The 15,398-nt window shown below is 58.0% G+C and overlaps 1 protein-coding gene across 4 annotated transcripts in view; it reads left to right on the top strand.

Moving 5' to 3' along the window:
• The window catches only part of ZNF710 (zinc finger protein 710), a 66,344-nt gene extending 51,555 nt beyond the window's left edge, over positions 1 to 14,789 (top strand). Inside the window, exons 1-6 of one of the 4 annotated variants that reach the window (XM_023591848.3) lie at positions 422 to 1,507; positions 3,153 to 3,253; positions 3,828 to 5,319; positions 7,750 to 7,941; positions 8,329 to 8,503; positions 12,232 to 14,789. In XM_023591848.3, coding sequence (XP_023447616.1) covers positions 3,856 to 5,319; positions 7,750 to 7,941; positions 8,329 to 8,503; positions 12,232 to 12,401 — 2,001 coding nt within the window. In that variant the 5' untranslated portion in view covers positions 422 to 1,507; positions 3,153 to 3,253; positions 3,828 to 3,855 and the 3' untranslated portion in view covers positions 12,402 to 14,789. Of the gene's footprint in view, positions 1 to 421; positions 3,254 to 3,827; positions 5,320 to 7,749; positions 7,942 to 8,328; positions 8,504 to 12,231 lie in introns of those variants that run through there. The other 3 variants (XM_071214371.1, XM_004468897.5, XM_023591850.2) reach the window with 3 other exon arrangements.
• The last annotated feature ends 609 nt before the right edge of the window (positions 14,790 to 15,398 follow it).

The following is a 15,398-nucleotide window of genomic DNA, read 5'->3' on the forward strand; positions in this document are numbered from 1 at the left end:
CCCTTCCCCCCACTCCCAGCACAAATCTCTAAACTACAATCAGCTACTCTGGTTTCCAGGATTTCCCTGCCTTTAACAATGACTTTCTCTCCACCCTGGGGACCGGGGGGCCCCCCGGGCAGGGGCCAAGCGACACTCCCAGCCTCATCTCGCTGTAGAGGCGGTGGGAGAGCCCCGGACGCGGGGACCTGGGCCGCCCTTCCTCCTGGGCGTCGTGGAGAGCTTTTGTTCTGGGCCCTGGGCACCAGCGGGCGGGAGGAGGCCCTGCCCTGGGAAGGGAGGCGCCGCAGGGGGCCTGGGGCCGGGCCTCAAGGTGCATGGGCGGGCGGGGGCGGTGGTGGCCGGTGCGCAGGTGGCGTGCACCTGGCAGGCTCTCCAGGCAGCCCCGTGCCAGGACGTAAGGGGAAAGGGGAAAGGTTGGTAGCGTGGGGGGTGGGGGAAGGAGCAGACCAAAAGGACGGCCCAGGAGGACAGGGACAATTGACCAGGGCTGCAGACCCCAGCCCCCTACTGTTGGCTTCTGTATGATAAACACGCAGATGAAATGCAGGTAAATTAGATTCGCCCTGTCTTCTTTCTCACTGCTTCTCTTTCAACAAACAGAACCCCGTCTTTGCACGCACACACACACGTGCACGCGCACAGCCCACCTGGCTGCCTTGGAAGACTTTCTGCAACAAACAGGGCAGCAGGACAGGGCACAGCCCAGCCCCCATATGCCCCATAAAAGGTAAATTTATAGGGATGACAGGTGGTAGGGGCGGGTGTCCTCTAGTGAAAAAAATAAACAACAGGGTCTGCCGGCCAGGCGGCCCCCCCGGGTGCTGGCTGAGTGGAGACCCCAGGGGGTGCTCAGGTCCCTGGGCTTCGCAGACTCTGGCTGCAGTGCTGGACTGGCCAGGCAGGAGCGGGCCTGAGGCTTCTCGTCGGGTTTGCCCAGGGCTTCCCGGAGCACTCCACTGCTGCCCGCCGGTGATCCTCTGGTTCCTCGCTACCCCAGGCAGCCGGGCAAGCCCTGGAAGCAGAGGAGGCCCGGCTCAGAGCGTGCCCTCCCAGCCTGCACAGCCCAAAGGAGCAGAGAGGAGATCGGGGAGCCGGTGGGGCCAGCTCTGGGGCCAGCAGGCCTGGGTGCCCCCGTGGACGGGCAGGCTTGAGCGCGTTCCCAGTCTCCGTCAGTCCCTGTATGTAGAAGGTGACCTATATGGCTCGCCTGGGATGGGCTTGGCTTGCATCAGGCATCCTGGTGTGATAATGACAAGTGGCCGCTTTTACTCTAAGAAGGTCCCAGAACAACCCTGAACAACAGGGTTACAGGGCTGCCCTTCCTGTAGGAAACCCCACGGGCATTTCGTCTGAGGCTTTTTGCCATTTCCTCTCCCTCTAGAGCAAGTTTAGCTGTTGAACTGTCCCAGGCTCCTGGAATTGCTGGGACGGGAACTACAACTCACGCGCCATCGATGCTGTGCCGGGCTCTGACAGCCTCATCCCACCTCGTCCATCACCTGCAGTAAGGCACTGCTCCCCTCTGTGTCAGGACTTGCCCAAGGACAGCTAATAGATGGCAGCGTCAGGATTCAAACTCAGAGCTGCCCAGGGCCAAGCTCTGCACAGGCTCCACCGTGGAGAATCAGTTCCTCTTCCCCCGTCCTGCCCTTGGGGAAGTCTAGAAAATGTTTGTTCAGATCCACAACAGACACGCCACCCCTGCTGATGCTGCGACAGAGCCGGGCGCTGGCACTGGAGTGACGCTTCCGGCTGGGGGGTTGTCTGGGCTGGCTTGGGAGGCACCCGGGAGTGGCTGTGGTGGGCACAGCGGGGCTCTCAGCGGGGCCAGTCAATGCTAGGCCCCTGCCCCACCCACCTTGCTACCTCCAGGCCCAGGGCCCCACCCGTTGCAGAGATTTAGCAAAGACTGGTTGCTTGAAGGAATGGATGAGTTCCTAGCCCTCGTGGTGGTCCTCAGAACCACTGAAGCTTTTGCTGAATTTGGGGTCCCAGAGTGGAGCAATCCTCAGCTCTGTGGCTTTCGTCAGACAACGCTTCCTCCAGAGACCTCAGCAGGCAGACGACAGCGATTGTCTCTCTTTGGTTAGGGCTGTGTTTCCTAAACCCGGTCACCTCTGGGCCCTCACAACCCTTCGTGGGTCAGTATTCTTATCCCATTTTATAGATGGGGAAACCGAAGCCCGGAAATGACTTTTTTTTTTTTTAAGAGTTAGGGGAGTTTATTTGAGCAGTTTACAATTCATGAATTGGGCCTCTTCCAAATTCAGAAATGACTTTGAAGTGACTTTGCTTAGTCACTTGTAAATGGCAGAGCTGGGACTTGAAGCCCCACCCCCACCCCCTGGCTCCTGTTTGAGGTGTGTCAAGGGGGCCCGAGGGGGTGGCCGAGGTTTTACTCCGTCTGGTCCCTTCCACGAGAGCCCCCACTTGACGCTTAGTAGTGTAATCTTTAGTGTCCACTCCAAGGAGGCTGCATTCCTGTCTGGGTATTTTTAGCCGGCCTCAGGAAGGGGACAGTCCCCTGGGCTGTGGGGGAAAGGGGGCCAGGGCAGGAGGGGGTTCCTGAGGAAGGGCCACCCTGGCCCGCAGCCGCGCTCCCAGGGCCCTGCCCCTGCCCCGGGAGAAGCCCCTGCAGGTGGGTGTCACCCAGGGGTGCTTCCCCCTCTTTCTGGAGCCTCTGACATGCCAGGCGGGGGTGTGGAGAGGTGGGGAAAGTACAGCCGTGAGCACCCGAGGCCCAGACGGCGCCCTGTGCTGTAGGGACACCGGGGGAGCTGGGAGGAGGGGAGCCCCCAGGGTTGAGGAAGGAGAGCCCGTGGGAGCAAAGGCTGGGAGCCCCAAGTGCTCAGAGGAGCTGGGTGTGCACAGGCGCCGCCGAGCCCCTGGGAAGGGAAGATGGCTGTGCCCCAGGTTTAGACCAGCCGGTGGGCACAGGTGCTTTTTAGAAGAACCTGCTAGGTCAGAGACAGGGAGAGAGGACGTCAGGGTCGCCGTTGGCAGTCGCTTCCCATCCTGGTCTCAGACACGCTAGCAGGCCCAAAACCCTTCTTTCAAATCTGGTCTTGCGTAGAACTAAAGCGTCGAAATCAGATAAAAGCTGTATTTTTATCAGTATAATTTTAGATATTTAAATGTGTTACACTTAGCTAATCAAGAACAGTAACGCGATGTGATAGACAGAGGCGTCCAGCCTCAGCGCTGATGGGCGGTGGCTTCTGTCTGAGAGCAGCGTCAACACCTTATTTTGGTACGTTGCCCTGTTTTTGTCCGTTAAGTTAAAAAAATCCTCATTCATACCACCAAGCTGTTACAAATCGCGACGACAGTCATTTAACACCACAGAGAAGAGTCTCGAGGCCTGTGCACAATTAATGACCTTCGCGGCAAAGGCAGGGCCATCCGTTGGTTGGAAGGTGGTATGTGTTGCCTCTGAGCGGGTGGGTTTTTAAAGGTCAGTTTTTACGATCGTGGAGTCTCAATTCGTTGCATTTTTAGTTGAATATCTGAGGAACCCCTGAAGGACCTGAGGAGCACAGTTTGAGAACCGTTGATGAAATCCAGTCTCCCCATTTGACAGACGGGGGGACTGAGGCCCGCGGGAGGGGCAGGGCTCCCCGTGATCCCACAGGGAGCGGTCAGGTACACAGGGGGCGTCATTGTCGCGCCTCATCATTACAAGCGCTTGCTGTCCCCAAGGCGGAGGGGAGAGGCGGCGGGGGCAGACCCGTGCCGTGCTGGCTGGGTCGTGCTACCTGCGTGTCTGGCTGTCTGGCCAGGCAGCCTGCAGCCGGCAGCATTAACGCGCCCTTCTCCCCCCGCAGCGATGCCCTCCTAGCCAGCCGCCGCGGGATGGAGGGCTTCATGGACTCAGGGACACAGACCGACGCCGTGGTGGTGCTGTCCTTGGCACAGGCCGCCGTGCTGGGCCTGGTCTCCGAGAATGAGCTCTTCGGGGCCACCATAAGCGCCGAGGCCTTCTACCCGGACCTGGGGCCCGAGCTGTCCGGGGCAGCCACGGGCGAGCCCGGGCCACCAGGCCCCGACGGCTACCCACTGGCCTGCAACGGGCGGGCCCCGGAGGAGCCGGCGGAGGAGGAGGTGCTGGAGGTGGAGGCGGCCTTCGAAAAGCACACCCGGAGGAAGACGCGGCCCCCCGTGCGCCTGGTGCCCAAGGTCAAGTATGAGAAGGCGGAGGAGGAAGAGGAGCAGGAGGTGTACGAGGTGTCGGTGCCCAGCGACGACAAGGAGGCGGGCCCGGCCGAGGCCCCCGGCGACGAGGCGGGCGGCAGCTGCGAGGCCCTGGTACAGAGCAGCGCTGTCAAGATGATCGACCTCAGCGCCTTCAGCCGCAAGCCCCGGACGCTCCGGGCCCTGCCCCGACCCCCGCGGCCAGAGCTCGACGTGGCCCCCTACGACCCCCACTTCCCCGATGCGGCCCAGATTGGCTACCCTGAGCCCGGCGTGGCGCTGCCCGGCGTGGAGGCCATGCCCCCCGAGTGCGGTTTCGAGGCGCCCCCCCACCTGGCCCCGCTGAGCGACCCTGAGGCCCCCAGCCTGGAGTCCCCGGAGCCCGTGAAGCCGGAGCAGGGCTTCGTGTGGCAGGAGGCGGCCGAGTTCGAGGCGGACGCGGCGGGCTCGACGGTGGAGCGCCACAAGAAGGCCCAGCTGGACCGCCTGGACATCAACGTGCAGATCGACGACTCCTACCTGGTGGAGGCGGGCGACCGCCAGAAGCGCTGGCAGTGCCGCATGTGCGAGAAGTCCTACACGTCCAAGTACAACCTGGTGACGCACATCCTGGGCCACAACGGCATCAAGCCGCACTCGTGCCCGCACTGCAGCAAGCTCTTCAAGCAGCCCAGCCACCTGCAGACGCACCTGCTGACGCACCAGGGCACGCGGCCCCACAAGTGCCAGGTGTGCCACAAGGCCTTCACGCAGACCAGCCACCTCAAGCGCCACATGCTGCTGCACTCGGAGGTCAAGCCCTACAGCTGCCACTTCTGCGGCCGCGGCTTCGCCTACCCCAGCGAGCTCAAGGCCCACGAGGTGAAGCACGAGAGCGGCCGCTGCCACGTCTGCGTCGAGTGCGGCCTGGACTTCTCCACCCTGACCCAGCTCAAGCGCCACCTGGCCTCCCACCAGGGCCCCACCCTCTACCAGTGCCTCGAGTGCGACAAGTCCTTCCACTACCGCAGCCAGCTGCAGAACCACATGCTCAAGCACCAGAACGTGCGGCCCTTCGTGTGCACCGAGTGCGGCATGGAGTTCAGCCAGATCCACCACCTCAAGCAGCACTCGCTCACCCACAAGGTACGGGTGTTCGCCGCCCCCGCCAGGGCTGGCCGGGGACAGTTTAGGTGGTGCTCATCTGAGCGCTTCTTTCTCATTGTATGTTTATTTGGATGAGTATTTAAAAGTATAATTGAAATGAGGTTTTAAAATAGTAATAGCTTGTTTGTGAAAAAAAGAGAAAAGTTTGAGTCAGATGTTTGAAGAAGCCCCTGAAAGACCCAAAGAACATGGTGAGAATCACTGGAGAGCCCACCCTCCCTGTTTTGTGGACAGTTGAACCCAGCCCAGAGAGGCGGGGATGGTGCAGAGAGACGGCCATGATGGCTGGAACTATAGAAGGTGCCTTTTGCTTCTCGTAATTCCAAAAGTATATCAAAACCAGTGATTTCAAAAAACAAACAAAAAACGGTGGCTTCACAAATATTTACCCTTTAGGGAAAAGCTAAATGTATTTAATTTTTGGAAGGGATTCGATATAAGGGACAACATTTGTTATGGTACAAGCCCCCTAGCTGCTGCCTTTCAGCCAACATCACCCCTCTGAGACCCTTGCCCGTGAGCAAGTCGTCCCATCAGCCTGGCACTCGCTTTCCACCCCGAATCCAACCACTGTAATCCTTTGAAGCTGAATCGTGTAGACCTTTTCCCTCTATAATGACGCCTTAGTGATGCTCCAGGTCAAACTTGTGACCTTGTGTCTCATAATAGACACTACAGTGACTGGGGAGGAAACAGCCCACCAGGCCAAGCACCCTGCTTTCCCCAGCCCTGGGAATGTTTTCTGTTAGAGTAGAGATGAGTTATACGTTTCACAGCAGGTGTCTCCTCCAGTCAATTGGTAGTAGCTACCTAGAGTGTAATGTTCAGGATTCTGAAACTGAAGTAGAACTTTATGATCGATTATTAATGTCTGCAGGGGGTCAGAGTGGAGTGTAAGAAGGTGTGTGCTACATGTTTGCCATCTTTCTTCTCCACTGAGTGACTTAAAAATCCCCACAAATCCAGAGTGTTAAAAGATAAATTATACTGTCAAGAAAAGCTGAAAGCAGAAATTAAAAGCTAATAAAATTGAAAACATCCCTATCATCAGCTTAAATTTGCAGTATGCACACTGTGCACTTACAAACTTCCAGAGGGTAAGGCCCCCTGGTGGTCAGACTTGTCTACAGTGTGTTAAGCTGGGCCCCAAGACAAGGGAGCCGGCTCCTGGCACAGAGGAGACCCTGTCTAATAAGAGAAGTGGGCAAACAAGGAAACCATTAAATTACTGTATAAAACTTTGTACCAACAAGAGATGGGGACAGCAGCTGTGGGTTTCTGCTTAATTGCCTACTTGACAAAGAGAGAACAGCTCCCAACTTTTACACTTTCATCCTCAGACAATAATTTGCTCCCACAGTGTGCCCAGCATCCTGTTGCTCTGGGGGTCATCTTCAGACCCCAGAAAAGCATGCTGATGGGCCAGACTAGAGGGTTTTCACCTGGAGTCTGTGCGTTCTGGGGCTGAGTTTCCCAAACTGCATCGGTGATAAAAATCACCTGGGTGATCTGTTCAAGAATAAAAATCCCTGGGCCCCATCCATGCCCCACTGAATTAGAATCTCCCAGGAGGAACCTAAGAGGCTGTTACTCAGATGGAACTACAGATGATTCTTAACACCAGGGAAGCGTGGGAAACACTCTCTCAGGGGGTTTGAGAACTCTTGAAATGCTTTGTAGACCAGAGCATTTTCCTGGGGTGTCCACAGCTTTAATCATACTCTCAAAGGGGTCTGTGAACCAAAAGACCCCCAGGAGACAGCTCTGAGGAGAAAAACATATGCACATGTCCTTGATCTGATGAAATAGTGAATGAATGGGTGAATGAGTGAATAGATGGATGAATGAATAATTGAATGAACGAATGGATGGATGGATGGAATGATGGATGAGTGAATGAATGAGTGGATGGATGGACAGATGGATGAGTGGATGGATAGATGGATGAGTGAATGAATGGATGGATGGATGAGTGAATGAATGGATGAATGAATGAGTGAATAGATGGATGAATGAATAAGTGAATGAATGAATGGGCACATGGATGGGTGGCAGAGTGGATGGATGGATAGATGGATGGACAAGTGGACAGATGGGTGGATGGGTGGATGAGTAGATGGATGGATGGATGAGTGGATGGATGGCTTGTTGGATGGATGAATGAATAAATGAACACACACACACAAACATTTGCCTGGCAGGCTGGTCCAGACCCACCCGTGTGTGTGCAGGAACCGTAAGGCCCGGCCTGTCTATTACTAGAAGGCTCCTTGGAGAACTGAGCCCTGCCCTGACATTGTCCCAGTGGCTTTAAATACTTGCTCCCTGTTCAGAGTGCCCCGTGACCCAGGAAGGGTCGCCTCTGAGGCCCTGCCCACCGTGAGCTCTCACCACCCCCCTCGCCCCCAGGGTGTGAAGGAGTTCAAGTGCGAGGTGTGCGGCCGGGAGTTCACGCTGCAGGCCAACATGAAGCGGCACATGCTGATCCACACCAGCGTCCGGCCCTACCAGTGCCACATCTGCTTCAAGACCTTCGTGCAGAAGCAGACCCTCAAGACCCACATGATCGTGCACTCGCCCGTCAAGCCATTCAAATGCAAGGTAGCAGGCGGGCAGGCCCCAGGGTCAGAGGCACGCAGCAGCCGACGCCCCCCGGGAGCGGGCCTGGGGTGTGTGGGCAAAGCTGGGGTTCAGTTCCTGGACACGGCTGAAGCTTGTGCTTCTTGAAAGCTGGGGAGGAGGTGAAAGCCACGGTGTAGCCACAGAGCCAGCGCCCTGGCCTCGGGCTCTGGTAACTCCAGCTCAAGGTGGGCAGGTGGGGGGCACAGGAGCAGTGACCAGTGGGGGATGGCTTGTTTCTCCGTCCCTCGGGCCTCTGGGGTCCCAGAGGGAAGTTCAAAGTGAGCGCTGTCCAAAGCAAGTGGGGGAGTGGGCCGGGGCCTGGGCAGGGCAGACCAGCTGACCAGTGAAGAGCCTGGTGTGTTGCAGGTGTGTGGGAAGTCCTTCAACCGCATGTACAACCTGCTGGGCCACATGCACCTGCACGCGGGCAGCAAGCCCTTCAAGTGCCCCTACTGCTCCAGCAAGTTTAACCTCAAGGGCAACCTGAGCCGGCACATGAAGGTCAAGCACGGTGTCATGGACATTGGCCTGGACAGCCAAGGTGGGTGGGCCACACACGGCCGACGTGGCCGAAGCGGTGACATGGTGCCGTCAGGAGCCTCCCGTCCTGGGACGGGAGTGGGGAGGCTTTCCAAGGCGGGGGCCTCGTTGGGGTGGGCTCAGATCTGGAGAGGGGGGCACCCTGGAGGACCGTCACACTGCTAACCATGGGATCTTTATGTATTCCTCAAAGGACTTACGTGGGCTCCCATAAACAGTAATAATAAAATTAACTAACATTTTTATTGAGTGCTGTGTGCCAGGCATTTAATAACTCATGTGGTCCTCGAGATGAGGCTGGTTCTGTTGTCACCCCCGTTTTACAGATACAGGAACTGCAGGACAGAGAAGTTAGGTAACGCGTGTCAGATCACACACACGGGAAGTGATAAACATTGTATCTCATCAGTGTGAGATAACACTTAAAAAAAGTGCATGGGAGAGAAAGTAAAAGGGAAAGCCAGGCAAGGTCACAACTCAAAGTACACTGTGGGAGGTCCCCTGGATGTGCAGAGGTGAGCTCTGAGCTTCCCGGCAGCCAAGGCAAAGAGAGCCACACAGTTGGTCACTCTTCTTAGGGCCTGTCAAAAAAGAATGTAACCCCCGTACTCGGGAGAGGGCAGGTGGTCCTGCCAATAAGATCTGGGAGAAATTTCCAGCAGTTGGTAGAAGTTTCATGGGGCTGTTCGTTATAACATCCTCAGAGTTACTGACAGCCTCTCGCCCTGGTTCTGGTCAGTAGTGAAAGCACGTCTCTCCGGCCACAGCCAGAGTTCTCTGCTGGCCTCTGTGGGGGCGGGGGGGGGGGTGGAGACAGCCTACTGCGCTTCAGAACAGGAGCCTCCTTGCAGTCTGGCTTCCTGGCGCCCTTCTGCAACCAGCTCCTGGGAACGTGCCTCGCAGTCACCCAGGGAGCTGACGTGCCCTAAGGGTTATCCGTTGGCAGCCTGTCAGAAGCTGGGGACGTCAGCGATAACCCGGCTTCGGTTTTGGGCCAGCTGGCCAGTGAAGAGCCTGGGGTTTCTGACAGAAAGGGGAGTCCTCAGTTGTCTTCCCCCCAGCTGTCTATTCAGGCTGCTCTGGTCTGGGAGAGTGAAACCCTGTTGGCTGCATATGGATGCTCTCTGTAGCCCCTTTACTACTCAAAATAAATACCAAAACCAGCACCTTTAGTCTCCCGAGGCAGCTTTAGAAATGCAGACTCTCAGCCCTACCCTAGACCCTCTGAATCCAGATTTGCATTTCAAAAAGATCCCCAGGGGATTTGTGTGCCCAGGGAAGTTTAAGAAGCGTTGAACTAGACCAGTGATTGGCAAATTTGAGCAGGCATGGGAGCCACCTGGAGGGCTTGTTAAAGAGAGTGCTGGGCCCCATCCCGGGGTTTCTGATCAGGAAGTATGAGGAGGGGCAGAGATGTTCCAGCAAGTTCCCAGGGAGGCGGATGCTGCTGGGTCAGGGGCCTGACTGGGAGAACCACTGCATTTGACTCCAGGGGGCTGTACCTTGGCTACACGCTGGAATCATCTGGGAGTTTCAAACATGCAGATGCTGAGTTTGCAGAGATTCTCCTGTCATTAATCTGGAGGCGTAGCCATGGGTCTGGACTGTTCTGTAAGCATGCTAGATGGTTCCAGTGTGCAGTACAGTTTGAGCCACTACTCTAGGGAGCCTGCCATGTAGCTAGTCCACCAGGACGGACAGGAGCAGAACTTGTCCTTTGGAAATAACTGGAGCCATCAGAAGAGTGGCCCTGCACACCTTCCTCCTAGGGGGTGGTTCAGGCACAGACTCTTTCCTTCTGAGGCTGACAACCAGGAGGCCACACGACCTCAAGGAGAGTGAGCAGGGACTGCACTGGCATGCTGTGCTCAAGGCCACCCACCTCTCACCATCGCGGTGGGCTGAGAAGCTCAGGCTTCATGCTTGTCCGGGATGAAGGCCACAGACGTTCTAGATGGAACCACCTAGTAACCTTGGGTTTCTAATTTGGGGAGTTGAATCGGTGTCCTTGAGGAAAAAAAGTACACACTCTTCCCTGGAGCCAACAGGGCAGGGCCAATAGAGGAAAGAAAGATAAATGAGTGGGGGGTGGGGAGGCAGATCCAGAGGTGGACATTTTTATTTTGCTTATTTTTATAATGGGCTGTATCATGAGGGTGTAAGGAAGAAACCACCTAGGGTCTATAAGGTTTGGGATAGTTTTATAAAGCCACGAAGACTCAGTGGGTACAAGGAGCAGACACCCCATTCTGATTGTCTTAAACAATAATGAAATAGTTTCATAAATGACTTGAAGTCCAGGCCATCTTCAGCGGTGGCTGATTCAGTCCGTCAACGATGCCATCGGAGCTAGGCTCCCTCTGTGTGTCCACAGCATTAGCTGTACTTTTCTTTATGGTCACAAGATGGCTGCCAGCAGCCATCCGGGCAATGTGCTTCCTTATGCACATCCAGCGGGAGTGCTCCCCTTTGCTCTCTGATGAGGACTCCCTAAGAACGGTCCAGCAGGCCTTTCCTCATGGGTCATTGGCCAGAATTGAGTCACATGCCTGTGCCCGAACCAGTGGCTAGCAAGGCTGGGATTACCCTTAGACAAGTGGTCCTCAATGGGGGACACTTTTGCCCCCCAGGGACGGTTGGCCCTGTCTGAAGACATTTTGGGTTGTCTGAAGTGGGGGGCTGCACTGGCATCTAGTGGGTAGGAGCCAGGGGTGCTGCTGAACATCCTGCAGCACACAGGGTAGTTCCCGACAGAGGTCATCTGGCCCCAAACGTCACGAGTGCGAGGCTGAGCAACTACCTTCGACTCTCAGTGCCCCCAGGGCCGGGATCTCTTTCCACCCAGAACACATGACATCTCAGTGGGCAGGGGCAGAATGCCCCCCGGGGCCAGGCCCTCCTTAAACCCTGGGGAGCTCCTCCGTTTATGGGCTTTTGGTACAATGGTAAGAGCTTCCTAAGATTTCTGTTTGACATATTTACAAGTTTTCCCTCCTGTACCTTTGCTAACCTCTCTTGGGTTTTTCTTTGAGGAGGGTGAGGCCCAGGAATACCACCGAGCAGAAGTGGTTTAAAGCACCAACCTGGGTGGGAGGTCAAGAAGAAAAGATTTGAGGCAGAGGAGCATTGTGGTTAAAAGCAAGAGCCCTGGGGAGCGGGTGTAGCTCAGCGGTTGAGCGCCTGCTTCCCATGTACGAGGTCCTGGGTTCAGTCCCCGATACCTCCTGAAGGGAAAAAAGAGAAAGCAACAGACTTGAGTCCAGATGCCTTTCCTGGGTGGCCTTTGGCGAGCTGACTGCCCGAGCTCAGCCCTCCGATGTGCTAAATCCACGAGAGGTGTATGTAAAATGCCTGGCATGCAGTGGGTGCTAAGCGAGTGGCCTTGCAGAGACAGCACGGTGCAGCAGGCTTGCAGGTGGCACAGAGGTCGTGAGAGCCACTGCAGAGAATGAACAAGCAGGGCTTCGGGACTTAGGAGGGCCGGCAGAGGTGTGGCCCAGAGAGCACTCCAAGCCCAGGCCTGCAGCTCCCTGCACTCAGCTTTAGGGTTGGGGTCCACTTGTCCATCCAAGGAGGAGGCTGGGGCCGCTCGCATTGGGAAGGCTTCTGAGAACCGTCTGGAAGCAATGACCGGGAGGCCCTTCTTTAGAAAGGTCATCAGCTTCCTACTGGGGCGACCGGCTCCTCCCACGAGGCAGCCCCAGGCCTAACTCTGCTCATCTCTTACAGACCCCATGATGGAGCTGACGGGCACCGACCCGTCCGAGCTGGACAGCCAGCAGGAGATGGAGGACTTCGAGGAGAACGCCTACGCCTACGCCGGCGTGGACAGCAGCGCCGAGGCCAGCGTCCTCACTGAGCAGGCCATGAAGGAGATGGCCTACTACAACGTACTATAGCGCGGGCCCGCGGCCCCGGAGGCGGGCACAGGGGTGGGCGCCGGGGACCGCAGGCCATGTCGCCTGCCGTGAGCGTCAAGCTACTGCCCCACTACCCCGCGCTCTCCCCTCCCCAGCATTTGCACCACTAGGGGCTTCTAGACCAAATGGAGACCGCGGCTGGCCCCAACTGTGAGACGGGCACGGCCCGGGCATTCAGAGCGTGGAGGCCCAGGCGCGGCTCCTCGACCTGCGCTGGGGGCGGGAGAAATGCCGACGGGGGCTGGGGTGCAACAGGTCACAAGGGCAAAGACTCCTGGGGTCTCTCCTTTCAGGCCGCTTCAGGCCCGGCCGAGCTGGGGCAGCCATGCCACTCCTGACAGTTCTTCGGGGGTCCTAGGCCCCCCAGATGCTGGGGGAAGAGACGACTTGAGCCACGCCTCGTTTCTCTTCTTGACCGACTCCTGCCTCCGGTGCTGGCCAGCCCTGCCGCCCCCACCCTCCCCAGCCCCGGCCCGAGGGCCCCCTCCCCTACCCCGTGGGTGGCCAGCCAGGCAGGGCCACGGCCTTCTACCTCCCGGTGCCTCCCACGCTCTCCTTGAGCCAGGCATGCATGCGGCCCCAGCCCTGGCCTGCAGGAGAGCGGGGTGTAGCCCAGTCCCCCGAGAACGCCCTCTCCAGCCAACCCCCCCCCAGAAGGCCCACACCCCCACGGCCCTGTTTGGAAAGAGTCTTTTCAAGCAGGTGCCCCTAAAGTGGATTTCAACGAATGCCATCCATTTCCCAGTCCTGAGCTGGGACGCCACGCCAGGGTCCCCAACGTGAACACAGCCGACATGCCTTGCCGCAGGCGCACACTGGCCAGGACAGGTGGAGGCCCCTTGAGTGACAGGCAGGCAGGGTGCAGGTTCCCGGGAAGCAAGAGGGGCCGCCCCGGGGGGCCGGGACACTACCTACTTGCTCGCCATTTGGAGGAGGGGGCGGCCGAGAGGCAGCAGGCTCCCGGGGAAGAGCAACATGTTTAAAAAGGAAAATGACCATAGAGGGGGAAAGAAGTTTTTCTTTTGAGCACATGGGGGTATTTTGAAGGTAATTTATTTTTTCTTCTTTTGCACTCTGTTATTTCCTATTATCTTTTTTGATGGAGACGCATTTTCTTTTTCCCAAACGTAAGCTTTCTCGCGTGTGCGTGCTTCTGGCCTCCTGGCCAGCAGGACTGGGCCTCGGCGGGGGCTTGCCCTGGCCCCGGGGGTGTCGCTGCTTCCAGGAGGCCGGGGGAAGAGGCAGGAGGAGGCAGGGAGCTGGGCGGGCCTCCACCCCCTGCCCGGCCTCTGTGTGCCCAGGGCGGCCGTGGCCAGGGCTGCTGGACGCCGCTCAGCCAGCAGCTCGCGCCCTCGTCGGCCGCTCATCCCGTCCCCACCCCAACCCCTGCCCGTGCCCCTGAGGACCGCAGGCCCAGGGCAGTGAGGCAGCACCTTCAGGAAGCCGGGGCACCTGGGCCTCGCCCACTCGCATCGCGAGGCTTCCATGGGGAGGGGCGACCCCCAAGGCACCGGAGGCAGTGAAGCCACCAGGTTCGGCCCAAAACCCAGGAGGGGACACAGGCAGGGGAACCGGGCCAGGCAGCCAGCCCAGGGCTGTTTCAGGAGGCCCAAGCCCGGCCTTGGGGTGGCTGTGTCAGGACCAAGCGGACAAGGTGGCCTCGGGGGCAGGCAGCCGGGCGCCCCTTCCTTCTTTCCCAGAGCTCACGTGAAGCAAGAGTGGGCACGTGACGGGGCCAGGGGCTCGGAGGAGCACCTCCCCAGTGTGGGGCCCCAGACCCGCGGCCCCCAGGTGCCCGCCATGATGATCCTCAGGTGGCAGTGACCCCTCGTCACTGTAGAAGACATTTTCTCCTGCTGAGCAGAAGGCGTCACCCCTGCAAACTACCTCTTCCCATGTCGTCTTTATCCCCTGGTACCAAAAAGCACCCTGTACCTCCTCCTCTTTCCTGCCAGCGCGGTGGCCTTGGCCTTGGCCACCGAAGGGAGAGGGTCTGGCCTCCAGGGTGGGGCTGCCCTCTCCCCCCCAGCCCGCCGTCAGCGCCGGCCCTCTGCGAGGTTCTATACTTGAACGCCCCCCTGCCCTGTGCCTTGGACCTGGGCAAAGCTAAGAGAAAGAAACAGCACAGCTCACGACTGGAGGTGGGGGGTGGTCTCGGCAAGGCCCCTGTCCTCACCACCCCTCCCTACCGGCCTCTCGGGTGACTTGGGAAACTCCTGGACAAATTCCATTCTAACTTATTTTGACGTGTATACAGACCAACTGTTTAGAAATTCCACGTGTGCAGAGCCCTACTGTGTTTTTATGTTCCTGTTTAAAAGAGAAGTTTACTTAGCAATAATTATAAATAAATGAATATTCTTTAGTGAGGTGACTGCAAGAGCGTCTTTCCGCTGCCCGCGGGGGCCTGCCCTGAGAGGAGCCCCCCACCAGGGGCAGCACCGAGCCCCTCCTGGGTGTGGAATGGCCACCTGCAGGCTCAGGCCCCGGAGCCGGCGAGCTGAGCCCCAGAGCGGGCTGCCGGCCAAGGCCCCCGAGTCCCACGGTGCCGAGAAGAGCTGCGGCCCTCCTCGCCGCCCGCACGGCGCGGACAGAAGCCGCCTCACGGTGCCAGGCCGGGCGCTGGGCAGCCGCCAAGCCTCCGCCGCCGACGGCAGGAAGGGGCAGGCGGCCAGGGGCTTTCTCCCGGGAGCAGGCCGGCCGCAGCCAGCTTTTCTCCCTGAAGCCCGGGGAGCCGGCCCTGAAGCAGGAAGGTGGCGCAGCCCGTCCCAGAGCGACGAGACGGGCCAGCGGTGATGGCTCCCAACTACTGGGTGCCCCTCCCCAATTTGGGAAATGGACTTATGGTTACCAAGTATCTGTTTTATCGAGTAAACTTAAACAATGCCTCCCCGGGACATTTTAATGCCAAAAATATAATCCCCACATGAAAGATAATATGCTAAATGGGCTATATTTAGCTTTCAAGCTAATTTC

This window comes from Dasypus novemcinctus, chromosome 3 (genome assembly GCF_030445035.2).
Source record: "Dasypus novemcinctus isolate mDasNov1 chromosome 3, mDasNov1.1.hap2, whole genome shotgun sequence".
In the NCBI taxonomy this organism is placed as follows: Eukaryota; Metazoa; Chordata; class Mammalia; order Cingulata; family Dasypodidae; genus Dasypus; species Dasypus novemcinctus.